The sequence below is a fragment of the Eretmochelys imbricata genome, chromosome 11, assembly GCF_965152235.1.
Source record: "Eretmochelys imbricata isolate rEreImb1 chromosome 11, rEreImb1.hap1, whole genome shotgun sequence".
Classification (NCBI taxonomy): Eukaryota; Metazoa; Chordata; order Testudines; family Cheloniidae; genus Eretmochelys; species Eretmochelys imbricata.
In genome coordinates this window covers 11,028,696-11,043,176 of record NC_135582.1, presented here as the reverse complement: position 1 = coordinate 11,043,176, position 14,481 = coordinate 11,028,696, and the positions used below count along the sequence as shown (strand labels likewise).

The window sequence follows — 14,481 nt, the reverse complement described above, 5'->3', positions numbered from 1 at the left end:
TTGGAAATAAACTTACCACCTATATATATATATATATATATATATATATAGCCTATATGCTAAATTAAGTTTCAGCTATTAATCCATCTCATAAAATGCATAGAGAGACACAAGCAATATCTCAAACAGGTTGCAAATCAATGTCTGTTTACCCACCTGTCAACTTCTTTTCAAAATTCTAGTGTTCAAATAGAGGAGGAGAGCAAGAATCATGGGCCAAGAGACAGAATTTTAGGTTATTTACTTAAATAAAACTTGTCCATAAAGGTCACTTTCAAAAGATCATTAAAAGCAAATTATACAGAGAAAAATATTTACCAAGATTTATAGTTAACTCAGGACTAGATGGAAGGCCACTGGGACCAAGGAGCTAATCCCCATAAACAGATGGTTTCCAGGTTAGGCTTTAATTAAGAAAACACATACACACATCCCATTAAATTTAATGTGCAATCCAATATTCTCACATTTAGTAACTCACTCATTCCAATCTAGTCTGTTAATATGCAATAGCATCTTTGTATTCAGCCTATACTACTGCCTCACAAAGGCAAAACTGATTTTGGAATTGGAACGCTCACTTGATATGCAGAACATGCCCTATATATACACACATCTTTGCCATTATCATACTTTTGAAGGAGGCTTTTTCCTGCTATCAGTCAAGTTCTCCAAACTTTTATTTGTCCTCAAGGGACAATTCTCTGCATGGAAAAGGACCCATTTTCCTCTACTAATCCTGTATTCTTTGTGTCTTCAGTCTTCAATGAGGATAAGTCTAAATTCTCAAGTCACAAACGTCCACAGGCATCTTACGTTGATCTTTAAAAACAAAAAAACAAACAAAAAAAAACAACCACCAACTTCTTCTTTTGGAGAAAAGCTTTTCATTCCTGAGAGGGAACCATGGGTGGACTAAGACTGCCTTGGGACATCCCAGGACTTGGGTCAGACATTGTAATCAGGGGACTTCCCTTGTGGTTGTCTTAGTCGTATTTGTAATGCTGAAAACGCTCCCACTGTCACATGGAAGAAGAGCTGCCAGAGATTGCGCAGTTCATACAGATACATGTTACATAGGCAAATTAAACCAAAAGTCAGGAAAGATTTGACATTCCGCCAGCTTGTGCAATATAAAAATAAGTAACACTGCAAAGAAGAAAACACAAAGTCTGATTAGTGCATTGAAAATTACTTCTGCTAACAAATCACACTGAACTTCCAAGTAGATACAGAAATGAACCATGTGGAACTGTTGTTGTTTTTTTTTAATTGAGTAGGTAAATGTGGTACTAAATTAAGTGGGTATTCAGGAGTGAACAGTGCTCAGCATCAGAAGAAATTAAATTTTGCTTCCATTATTCTCTTTTCAAGGAAGATTTCTTCATCATATTTGCTCATTATCAATAACGAAAGGGGCAATGGAAACAAATGTTTTGGCTTGTGTATGCCACTTAGGCAACGCACAAGAAACCTAAGCCTCCTTAAGTCCCTGGCTGGATGGAATCCATCAGCATTGGGGAGTCAATATAGGTGTAAAGCTGGTATACTGGCTCCTTGGTCTCACTCCTTGTAGTCACTAGCATAGGGAGTGGGGGACACCCCAGCTATCCCCGGGTGGCACAAGTTAGAACAGATCTCAGGCTGCTTAACCTGCAATGGGATGAGAGCAGGAAAATCAGGCAGCTGTACATAGCCCCCATGCTCTACTTTACCCAGCACATGCAGCTTCCCTTTGTACACGCCCCAATCCTTAAAAGGTGGTAGGATTACTGTGGGGATTCAAATGCATATTTACATTCTGGCTTCACAAATGTAAGTCAGTAGGAGGAGAAAAAGAGTAGAAGGAGAACACGCTACGGAGAGGAGTCTTAAGAGGACAACCTCAATTCATCCCAAGTTTCTTTTCTTCACAAAACATTCTTCAAAGTCCAAATCCTTTATTCCATTACATCTGGGAATCTCAGATCTGATAAAATTACATTGTTTTTCACAAATGCCTTCCTCCTCTCCCACTTCCACAACTCACTGCTCCATTTCCTGACTTTAGCTCCCACATCTACTCCTCTTCTTGTTCTCCATCTGTGCCCATTCCTCCTCCAAAGAGACTGCTTTGTTCTCACCTCAGCTGCATGTTGACCAATGCCTTCTGATCTTTGATGCTCCCTTGAATCTTCTGCATGGCTGCTATTTAAAGCAGCAGGGCAGAGGATGCCATGGCTCATCAAGGATCCACAGAACAAAGACAGCATGCAGCTGTGCTAAAATAAAACAAAGTCACTTCAAAGTAGGGAATCGTGGGGGGGAAGGAGGGGGAGTTTTCAGGAGTGAAAGCAAGCAAGCAAAAGCAGAAAATACCAAGGGATCCTGCAAAAGGAACAGCACAAGAGAGACTTCTCCCCAAACAGGGACAACTCTGGTGAAAATCAAGAAGCTATTAAGATACAGGCTATTATAAAAATGCATTGAGTTCATACCACCAAACTCATTTGATTGAGGACTCTAGATCAATATCAAGCCATGCATTCAATGGTCAGGGTTGATGCTGATCTAAGTGGCTTTTCTTTAAAAAGGAAGAATTGTTTTAAAAAAATCTTTATGCTACTTGTTTACTTTTTGCATTTCTCTCATGTGGTACAATAAAGACTTGTACTTTTATTTCTAGATCAACAAGGTGGGTGAGGTAATATCTTATTGGACCAACTTCAGTTCGTGAGAGAGACAAGCTTTAGAGCTATACAGAGCTCTTCCTCAGGTCTGGGAAAGGAACTCAGAGTGTCACAGCTAAATACAAGGTCGAACAGATAGTTTAGTATAAGTAGTTAGCACATATTCTAACCATTCAAGGTGAAGTGGCCCATGAACACCCCTGTAGTCATAGGACAAAAAGGGGAGTTAGTGGGTTCCAGATTGTTGAAATAAGCCATAAATCTAGTGTCTTTATTAAGATCATGATTTCAGTGTCTAGCAAAGTTGTGAATTTAAGCTCCCACTTTTGAAAGTGTTGTGCAGGTTTTCTTTGAGGATGACACCTAATAAGTCAGATACAGAGTGATCACTTTGTGAAAAGTGTTCACCCACTGGTGATATGGTGTTTTTGTCTTTTATCATCTTCTTCTATGAGTTTATTCGAGACTGTAGTGATTGGTTTCACTCACACGATTGTTATGGGGGCATTTAAGTGCACTGGATGAGGTACACCCCATGTTGTGATAGGCATGCATAGAACCCCTGGATCTTGAAAGGTGTGTTGTGGGGGTGATGATCATTGTAGCAGTGGAGATATGTCTGCAGATTTTGCATATGTTGTTCTGGCAGAACCTGGTGCTGCTTTGAGATGATGTCCTGGTCTGTGGGGAGCTTGTTTCTGATAATGAGCTTGGAGAGGTTAGGGGGTTGTTAGAAGAATAGAAATAAACCCCCTCCAACTACACACCCATAGTTGTCATCATCCAACACTGGAACCCACACGGAGGTATCAAACAACATCTTTCCTGAACCCTCTCTTCCGGTCTTGTCTCTCTCACCAATAGAAGTTGGTCCAATAAAAGATATTACCTCACCCACCTTGTCTCTCTAATATACTGGGACTGACAGGGTTACAACTATATCGCATACTTTTATTTCTACTCATTTTCCTAGAATCACAGAACCGGAAGGGACCTCCAGAGGTCACCTAGTCCAGTCACCTACACTCATAGCAGGACTAATTATCTAGACCATTCCTGACAAGTGTTTGTCCAACCTGGCCTTAAAAATCTCCAAAGATGGAGATTCCACAACCTCCCTAGGCAATTTATTCCAGTGTTTAGCCACCCTAACAGTTAGGAAGTTTCTCCTAATGTCCAACCTAAATCTCCCTTGCTACAATTTAAGCCCATTGCTTCTTGTCCTATCCTCAGAGGTTAAGAAAAATAATTTTTCTTCCTCCTCCTTGTAACAACCTTTTACACACTTGAAAACTTATGTCCCCTCACAGTCTTCTCTTTTCCAGACTAAACCTAATTTTTTCAACCTTCCCTCATAGGTCATGTTTTCTAGACCTTTAATAATTTTTCTTGCATTTCCCTAGTTGGTTTATGAGAAGGTCATGCGAGACAGTATCAAAAGCTTTACTAAAATCAAGATATACCACATCTACTGCTTCCCCCCATTCACAAGGCTTGTTACCCTGTCAAAGAAAGCTATCAGGTTGGTTTGAGACTATTTGTTTTTGACAAATCCATGCTATTACTTATCACCTTATTATCTTCTAGATGTTTGCAAATTGATTGCTTAATTATTTGTTCCATTATCTTTCCGGGTACAGAAGTTAAGCTGACTGGTCTGTAATTTCCTGGGTTGTCCTTATTTCCCTTTTTATAGTTTGGCACTATATTTGCCCTTTTCCGGTCTTCTGGAATCTCTCCAGTCTTCCATGACTTCTCAAAGATAATCGCTTATGGCTCAGATATCTCCTTAGTCAGCTCCTTGAGTATTCTAGGAAGCATTTCATCAGGACCTGGTGACTTGAAGACATCTAATTTGTCCAAGTAATTTTTAACTTGTTCTTTCCCTATTTTAGCGTCTTCTGATCCTACCTCATTTTCTCTGGCATTCACGATGTTAGATGTCCAATCACCACCAACCTTCTTGGTGAAAACCGAAACAAAGAAGTCATTAAGCACCTCTGCCATTTCCACATTTTCTATTATTTTTTCCCCCTCATTGAGTAACGGGCCTACCCTGTCCTTGGTCTTCCTTTTGCTTCTAATGTATTTGTAGAATGTTTTCTTGTTATCCTTTATGTCTCTGGTTAGTTTGATCTTGTTTTGAGCCTTGGTCTTTCTAATTTTGTCCCTACATACTTGTAGTATTTGTTTATATTCATCCTTTGTAATTGACCTAGTTTCTACTTTTTGTAGGACTCTTTTTTGATTTTTAGATCATTGAAGATCTCCTGGTTAAGCCAGGGTGGTCTCTTACCATAATTCCTATCATTCCTATGCAGTGGGATAGTTTCCTCTTGTGCCCTTAATAATGTCTCTTTGAAAAACTGCCAACTGTCTTCTATTGTTTTCCACTTTCAGTTCTCCTGTACTAGGAGAAATCTGGTTGCAAACACGTGCGAGAGGATGTTTTGTAAAAAGCCTATTTGTACAGTACCTACCTTTTGGCTAATTTTACCGAGTTTAGTTCTTTCTTAAAAAGGTACATTCCCATAGGTACTATTTTCATTCACTCTCTTCTCCGTAATACACTCAGCTTCTGGACAAACTTCTCTTTTCTCCATTTCCATTTGCCATGTGCTACCTTCGGGATTTCTACAGTACTCACCATCACAGTAACTTAGCACTATTCACTGCCTTAATTGTTATTAGCATTACGATACTGACAGATAGTGGTAGTATTTATTTTTTAAGTTTCTCCAAGGAAAGTCAGGAATTATGTGATTGCTTCTGGATAATATAATTTACTGGGTTATTTTTTATTCTGTTGGACATTTTGCTAACTTGTTGCTCTATCTTAGATACTTTTAGTGCCCATCACCATAGCGTCTGGGCCCCTTTATTAAGGCATCTGTTTATCCTCCCTATGAAACAGAACAAAAATAGTCCAGAGTAAAAGTAGGGTCAAGAGAACAGCTTGGCTTCCTCTGAACATGTGGAGTATCTTCGAATACAGCACCTAACAACTATTTTTGGGGAGGGTTTTAAAAGTTATATTTAAAGGGCAATTAACATGTACCAGTAAATCAGTGATTAGAATCTAGCTCATTTCATGAAATCACCTCGCCATTGTGATAAAACCTGAAGAGCTGAGTGTGACAGCTTCAAAGAACAGAGTAAGCCATCAGGATGTGCTTCTCTCAAATGATCAATGAAAACAAAGGATTTAAAAATAGGATGACAAATGTAGTAACTACATTTAATAATGTAAATGGGCTTTTTGATCAAGGCTCCATAAACTTGGAGGCTTTTACTCAAGTTTCGTTGCCTTACTGTATGTGCAGAGCTGAATTTTTCAGCAATCCCTATCCTACTTCGAGATGGGGAGAAAATTGCCACTTACAAAACAGCAGCAGTCAAAAGGCCAAGGCACTGTGATTTTAACATGTCACTAACAAGCAATGTAATGAAAATCTTGTGTTGGTTCGTTTTAAGGGAACTGTTTTGCATGGCAATTACAGAATATGCTTTTGTGTAGAAGGCTTCCCTATGTTACTACAGAGAAAGAAAGCTTTTATACCTATTAAGAAATGGCTTGAGGTCAGTTCTTGAGACTTGTAGTTAGGGAAAACTGAGACTTCAAAGGAGGCTACAAGATTGTGGAGCGAGCCAGTATAATGCAAAGCAGACCAGATAAGATTTCAGACACTAGATTTAATTTTATACTATTGGGATAGAAACTTTTGGTTTTCTTGGCTGTATTATTGATTCCCTCACCCCTCAGTTACTTTTCTTTCTGAATATTACAGTGCTGCTCCTTCAAAGTTGCAGCACTGAGAGACAAACTAAAGATTTTTTGAGTCTGGCTGGAGCTGGGAAATCAGAGCCAAATCTTGGATTCATGAGCAAACTGGACTCAGGAAAATGAAAAATACAAGTTTTTTCTTGGAAATGCATATCTGAGGATTGACATATACAATATCAAATGTGCCTAAAAATCAGAATTAATATAGCAAAATGGAACAAATCCAATATAGCAACTGCAAGTAGTTCAGGGATATTCTTGACCACACTATCTATGTGAGTTTTACATTATTAGATTTGCATTTAAAGAACAAACAGAAATGCTGATCACACCTGCTTGAGGAGTAGGAGATTTTAGAGAACGTATGGTAACGTATGGTAAAGTGTCCAGTTTTGGGCCCCACACTACAAGAAGGATGTGGATAAATTGGAGAGAGTCCAGCAAAGGGCAACAAAAATGATTAGGGGTCTGGAACACATGAGGAGAGGCTGAGGGAACTGGGATTGTTTAGTCTGCAAAAGAGAAGAATGAGGGGGCATTTGATAGCTGCTTTCAACTACCTGAGAGGTGGTTCCAGAGAGGATGGTTCTAGACTATTCTCAGTGGTAGAAGAGGACAGGACAAGGAGTAATGGTCTCAAGTTGCAGTGGGGGAGGTTTAGGTTGGATATTAGGAAAAACTTTTTTTACTAGGAGGGTGGTGAAACACTGGAATGCATTACCTAGGGAGGTGGTAGAATCTCCTTCCTTAGAAGTTTTTAAGGTCAGGCTTGACAAAGCCCTGGCTGGGATGATTTAATTGGGGATTGGTCCTGCTTTGAGCAGGGGGTTGGACTAGATGACCTCCTGAGGTCCCTTCCAACCCTGATATTCTATGATTGCCAGGGAGGGACCCTTCATACTAAAGCTGAAACAGCTGATTCTGAAGTTGTTTTAGGGCCTTGTTTTTTTCCTTCATCTGCCTAAAAACTACTCATAGCTACTGCATTTTGTTTTTAAGTTGGATACATCCTGTATATTATTATTTTGAGTCTTGGTTTGCCAGTCAATGATACCGATATATTGCTGATATCTATTATAAGGCTCTGAAGAATTTTGTTTTGCATGGCTGAATTCTGCTTGGACTCTTGGTAGTTAGGATTACATAACTAGAATTCTAGATCTAGAGGGAGCAGCTACATTTGAAACCCAGAGATTGGACACAGACACAGAGCCACACTGCATTTATTCTTTGCTAAGCAATAGTTAACAAAGTATAAGCTTTCTGGCAGCACAGTGATTAGTTTAACATGTTGGACTAAATTTCTATTCCCTTTAGGTCCAATTTTTGTCCTGTACAACTTGACTGTAACCATTTTCTTAGAAACTAATAAACTGGTTTTTTTTTTTAAAGTATTAACTGAACAAAATGTAAAACATTAGGCCAGTCCTGTGGCTGAACAGCAACACAATGCGCTTTCATGCAAGATCTAGATTTAGAAATCTTAAACGTGCCATGTCATTGACACTTGATTTGGGGAGCAAAGAGAGCTAACTGCATTTTGGTAATAATGACACAGACAGATATAGTAGAGAAGTCTTGGAAATTAAATTTAGAATACTAGGAAAAGGTTTATACATCCAGAGCTTCTGGGGTCACTTTCTCGTGAACATTTCCAGTTCCATCATGCAGAAGGTCAGCAAGTATGCTGGGGGCAGGACTCCACTGTTGCAATTCATTGATGAAAAGATGATATAAAGAAGAGGGGTTCAATTTGTGAGGTATTGGGAAATTTGTGTGTGGGAAGGGCACCCTATACAAAAGGGATCGGCTCCACCTTATTCAAAATGGAACCAGACTGCTGGCACAGAAAAATAACAAGGTTTGTGGGGAGATTATTTAAGGTAGGCACTGATGAAAAATCAACAAGTGCTGAAGAGAACTCAAGTTGTAAAAAGACATCTGCTAGAGAGATGTCACTAAGGGCATGTCTACACTTACCTCCGGAGCAATCGATCCAGCGGGGGTCAATTTATCGCGTCTAGTGAAGATGCGATAAATCGACCACTGAGCACCCTCCCATCGACTCCGGTACTCCACCAGAGTGAGAGGCGTAGGCGGAGTCAACGGGAGCATCAGCAGTCGACCTACCGCAGTGAAGACACCACAGTAAGAAGCTCTAAGTACGTTGACTTCAGCTATGCTATTTTCGTAGCTGAAGTTGTGTAACTTAGACTGACCTAGCTCGCTCACCCACCGCCCCCCAGTGTAGACCAGGCCTAATACAGTAACTCCTCACTTAACGTCGTCCCGGTTAACGTTGTTTTATTGTTACATTGCTGATCAATTAGAGAACATGCTTGTTTAAAGTTGTGCAATGCTCTCTTATAACGTTGTTAGGCAGCTGCCTGCTTTGTCCACTGCTCGCAGGAAGAGCAGCCCATTGGAGCTAGCTGGTGGGGGCTTAGAACCAGGGTGGGCTGGCAGCCCCCATCAGCTCCCCTAAGCTCCCTGTGCAGCAGCCACCCAGCACGCTATCAATTGCCAGGCAGTTCAGCTGTTCCTCCCCCCACTGCAGTGTGCTTCTCCTGCCCTCTGCCTTGGAGCTGCTCCCGTGAGTCTCCTGCTTGCTGTGCAGTGGATGGAGAGGGGGATAAGAGGGATGCTAATGTCAGGGTGTCCCCCTCCCACCCTCATTCCTTTACCCCATCTCCAGAGACCAGGGCGGGGAGCACAACAGGGCTCAGGACAGAGGGAGCTTGCTGGCAGCAGCTGCTGTCTCAATTTGCTTATCTACTTAAAAAGGCAGTGTACTTAGAGTGGGGTCAGCACACTTAAAGGGGCAATGTCTATCACACACATGATGTCTCTCTCTCTGCCATGCCGTCTCCCCTCCCTCCATTCGTGCACATATTGTAGAGTGTGAGGCTACATTAACAACGTGTTAACCCTTGAGGGGCTCAGACAAGTGCTAGTTCATCATTTAGTAGTAAGGCATTCCCTGGGAAATATTCCACCGTCTTCCATCCTCTGACTTCACCACCTCCACCAAGCTTCACAATCATCAGTGCTGTGTAAAGTATTAAATTGTTTGTTTAAAACATATACTGTATGTATATATGTCTTTTGTTTAGGGAAAAAATTTCCCTAGAACCTAACCCCCCACCCTCACCCCTTTACATTAATTCTTATGGGGAAATTGGATTCGCTTAAAGTAGCATTTTTCAGGAACATAACTACAACATTAAGCAAGGAGTTACTGTACAAAGGTTAATTGTGTCCTGTAAAAGAAAGGACAGAAACTACAGCTGAACTAGACAAGGGACAGGTTGAGATCACAGAGGTAAGTTCTGGGCCAGTTAGACTGGTGCCAGAGCAAAAATAATAGGTACATGGCCAAAAATAGAAACTATAAATGTCAAGGTACTATATCAATGCATAACTCTTAAAGAGCCAACCTAGGTAAATTAGAATATCAGGCAATAGAAAAGGACCTTGACAAAATGGGTATTCCTGAAATGTGGTGGAAGGCAAATATCAGTGGGGTACTGTAAATACCTCACTATTAGTTCAACATTTACACTAAATTCCTATTCCATTTAGGTCCAATTTTTGGCCTGTACAACTTGACTGTAACCATTTTCTTGTAAATTAATAAACAGCAATACATGAAAGACAGATACGTTGTATGGATTGGGGAATCACACTGTAGGGAAAAAATCCCAAGAATCTAGTGAGATTGAATTTCTGAGTGAAGATCATCACATAGTAGAACAAGAGCATTATTATATAAGTGCAAAGTGGCTCGAGGACTGCAAAGAAAGGGTAAAGATACAAGATAATGTATCAAGTTAGGGAGTTCTTCTATGTGGCATTAGCTGTGATCTTATTTAACATTTTTACTAATAATCTTGGAGAGGAGGAGGCCAATATGTTATGAATTTCAGAGTGGTTGCTAATCTGGGAGGAAATACAGTCACTGAGAACAGAGAACAATGCAACTGGACCTAGTGGGGTTAGAAATATTATCAGAAGATACAAAAGATGTAAACTGGAAAAATGCAAGACAATGGACTTCACTACTGCTGAAAGACACCTATGGAAGGGATTGTAGTTGACAGCAATTACGTACAAGTAAGCAACGTGATACAGTAGCAAAAGAGGGTGTGAGATTTCTGACTGAACACACATTATGTTATGAAGCAGGGAGGTGATAATCCCAAAAATGACCACACTTGAAATAGTGCATTCAGTTTTGGGCTCATCATACCGGAAAGATAAGCAAAAATTAGCGGGAATTCAGCGAACAGCCATAATGATTATGAAGAGACTGTGACAACTGACTTATATGGAAAGACAGAGAGCTAATTATGTATAGTTTAGCTAAGCAACAACTAAGAGAGAAGAGAGATTTGCTAAAAATGTAACAATATATTAAAAGCACAAATACCAAAAAAAGGAGAAGAATTACTTAGTGGGACAGAAAGACTGTATAACTAGGAATAGTGAGATAACACTCAGGAGAGGAAAAGGAAGGCCGCGTAAAAGAGAAAACTTCCAGATGGTGAGATGTATTAGGCTGTGTAATAGTCATTTTGGAGAAGTGAAGGATTCCCTATCCCTTGTGACAGTTACAAGCTAACCTGGGAATAACACTGAAGGAACAAAAACTGTATTTGTCCAGGAAGATGGAAAAAAAGGGACCTAAAATGTCAGTTTCATCTTTAACTTTTATGATTCTGTGATGCTGAATCATACAGCAATCCTAATATCAGCCTCCAAAAGGAGACAAACACATCCCTATCTCTTGATAAACTAACTGGGAAAAGACAATCCCAGAAAACAATAACCCAAAATCAAGGATTTAAGCATGCGTCTATGCTGTGATCTCTCATCACCACCAAAATAAGAGTAGAGGTTACTGTTAAAGTCAATCCATTCAAATATACACAATATTTAACAAAACTTGATAACATCTGTACATGACTAAATAATGTTTCTGAAGACTATTGCAATGTGCAGCAGGAAGAATTTACCTGATACAAGCAGGCTGCTGTTCCAAGGAAAAACGCAATGACATAACTGAAATCTTCACCCTCGTTCTGTGAAAAGAAAGCAAAAGTAAATACACAAGATATGCATGTTATACACAAATAACTTCTAGCTCTAATTAAAAATAATCCAACATACAAATTTAGAATGACCTCCTGTACCAAAACTAAACTGGAGAAATTAGAAGGCATCACTTATTTCTCTCTCTCTGGGAAGGTCAGATCCATAGAATGAAATTAGAAGGGTCCAAAATATCCTAAAATTATTCTTGCTTACTATTTCTATTCAGCACAGCAGACACCTAATGCTGGGATTGTCAAAAGAGCCTAAGGAAGGCTCATCTGCAGCTTTGGGCACCTAGTTTCCCTAGACTAGTTTGAAATTCCCAGTCTAAATGTTGGGAACTAGAAGAAGTAACAATTTGTACAACTGTCTTAATATAACATCACCACAAAATGGAAACTGTGTAAACTGAAAAATACAAATGGTCCACTAGGGTGTGCTAAAATTCTATGTAGAAAACAATGCAGGCAAACATACATTAATGGAAGAGAGAACAAACAAAAGCATGACTATTTAATAGACAAAGATTATTCATAAACAGTTACATGGACAGTAAATTGAATTTCCTTTAAGTAGAACAATAGAAAAATGAACTTAAAATTACAGATCTTCTCACTTAAAGCTGCTTTTCCTTAAACAGACTTATTTCTTCTAATATATTCAAACAGGTTTTAATATTTTCCATAAAGCTGAGCAGAATAAATTTACATTGTCAGTGATTATTTCAGACTGCATTTTCATGCTTTTCAAACAAACATCTGCCACAATCAGAAACTTTCCCATACGAACAAGGGCACTCATGCAATCTGTTTTTCATCAAGTGGAATTCCATTTCTAAAGGAAGCTGGTCCATTTGGAACTACAGCCCCTCTCTCTTGCGAACATGTTTAGCCTGAAGTTCTCTCATCTGTAGCTTTGGCAATAAAAAAAAAAAATCTGTACTTCTGCACACAAAATTTATGTCCAGGAACAGAACTTCAACAGATTATAAAAACTTTCACCTCACAGTCACAACAGAATCCAGTACAGCATAACTACAGGTTACAAAGTAATTTTGTAACCTCTAAATGAATTATTGATTAAAAAGGAAAATATTCTAAATTCAGAAGGAACCTTTGTAATGAAAGATTTTTTTTCTGGAGTTAAACTTCCATTTAACATTGTGTTCGGATGGCTTCTGCCTTGACCTTTATGGATTTATTCCATGTTAATTTTAAATTCCTCTTCATTTCACTTATTTTGAGTGGATCCAAAATGCCAGAAATTAAATACTAAACACTGTATTCCATCTATAAATCACTATCCATCAGCTAAAGAAAATGGAACATTACTGGTTACATAGGTTAATTCTATACTGGAATATCCTTCTGCAGCTGTGTTCCTTTAGAAACAGAGTAAGTAATACAGATATTATACAATTAAAGAGGTGAAATTCTGTCTGCTATTTGTGCAACTCTGTACTGTAATTTATATTTATAAACCTAATGGCATGGTGATAAAGAATTCAGGAAATATTATTTATATGTACATAATATATAAGAAATATGATTTGTGAAGGAACAGGACATTAATTCTCAAGAAATCCCATATGAAACTGCATAATGCATTAAAAAAATCCATATACCTTGGCTTTATTCTCATTTTCAGTTTGTAATAGTAACAACGACCTTGGCACAGGGCATTTTCATCAACTCCTCCCAGCCATTCATTAATCTTCAGGAAATGCCCTGGGCCTCAATTGTTAATGTTTAAATTAATATACAAGTATGTATACAGAACACAATTAGAATGCATATAGCATCTTTCGTATTTTAGGTAACCAGTGCCCTTAAAAAGTGATTAAACCAACACTGATAATGCTGTGATTATGAAGGAATAGTGCATAAAGTCTTATACACCTGAATTTACTTTACTGAGACAATAAATATAACCAAAATAGTAAGATTCCCCCTACTCCTTTTGAAAGCCACCACAGGATCTTCATTTTCCACTAGGACAACCACTGTGAGAGGACCTCAGTTTAGTGTTTTTAACTGGGGCAGATACTCAGCAGTTGTCTATTGTCAGTGCTTAACTGACTTCAATGGAGCTATGACAATTTACACCACCAGAAGATGTGCCTTTCTAACAGCACAGTATCCTTCATTCAGTATATATTATCAATGGCAATGTATCTTATAATGTACCAATGGTATACAAAGAAAAACCTCTTATTCATTGCAAGGTCATGGGTCGCAATATCGAATGCAAATATATTTTAAAGGAAGTCAGTCAAGGGACAGAACTTCCCATAACCAAATACATAACTTTTCATTTTATTCTCAAAGGAACAAAGGTCCTGGTTACAAAAATCCTTCAAATACCCATGTTCCATGGTTCTTTGCTGACAATGGGCTAGACTGTCCATATTTTGAAGGCATATCATTTTGCTCAAGCATTATGCATAACAGTCACCTATGAAAAAGTAGCTTTTCAAAGTTTATCATTATGACACGGGTTTAGAAAACAGAAGTCTATGCCCTGTACTGGTGGGTTTGCAAAAGTATCTAAGGGAGTTAGCTGCCCATCTTCCATTGATTTTCAAACTCCAGCAGGCGCCCTTGAACATCTCTTCCTGTACACACTCAATAATGGATACAGAATATTACTCCTGGGGGAATTTTGCGCCAAAAAACAAATTCTGCAAAATTCTGCATATTTTATGTGTTAAAACAACATAATATAATCACTCCCGTTTCAATTACTTTGGTAATTTGTTTCAAAATACCTGTCAGCAAGTATGTCTAACAATACAGACCAAAAAAAAGATTCAGGAAATGTTTTTTGACAAATACATTCCTTACTAGATATGTTAATACAGAATGTTGAGTAATTCATTTAAACTACAATACAGAAATGTATTTTCCAGACCCCTCAGAAGCAGTGCAAAGGCTT

General features: G+C 38.7%; 1 protein-coding gene across 8 annotated transcripts in view; it reads right to left on the bottom strand.

The window, feature by feature from the left end:
* Positions 1-226: 226 nt before the first annotated feature.
* Positions 227-14,481, bottom strand: part of SEC22A (SEC22 homolog A, vesicle trafficking protein) — a 39,103-nt gene continuing 24,848 nt past the window's right edge. For 4 of the 8 annotated variants that reach the window (XM_077829565.1, XM_077829567.1, XM_077829568.1 and 1 more), the window contains 3 exons: positions 11,469-11,534; positions 2,124-2,261; positions 227-1,149 (listed from right to left, as the gene is read on the bottom strand). In XM_077829565.1, coding sequence (XP_077685691.1) covers positions 949-1,149; positions 2,124-2,261; positions 11,469-11,534 — 405 coding nt within the window. In that variant the 3' untranslated portion in view covers positions 227-948. The other 4 variants (XM_077829569.1, XR_013347447.1, XR_013347448.1 and 1 more) reach the window with 4 other exon arrangements.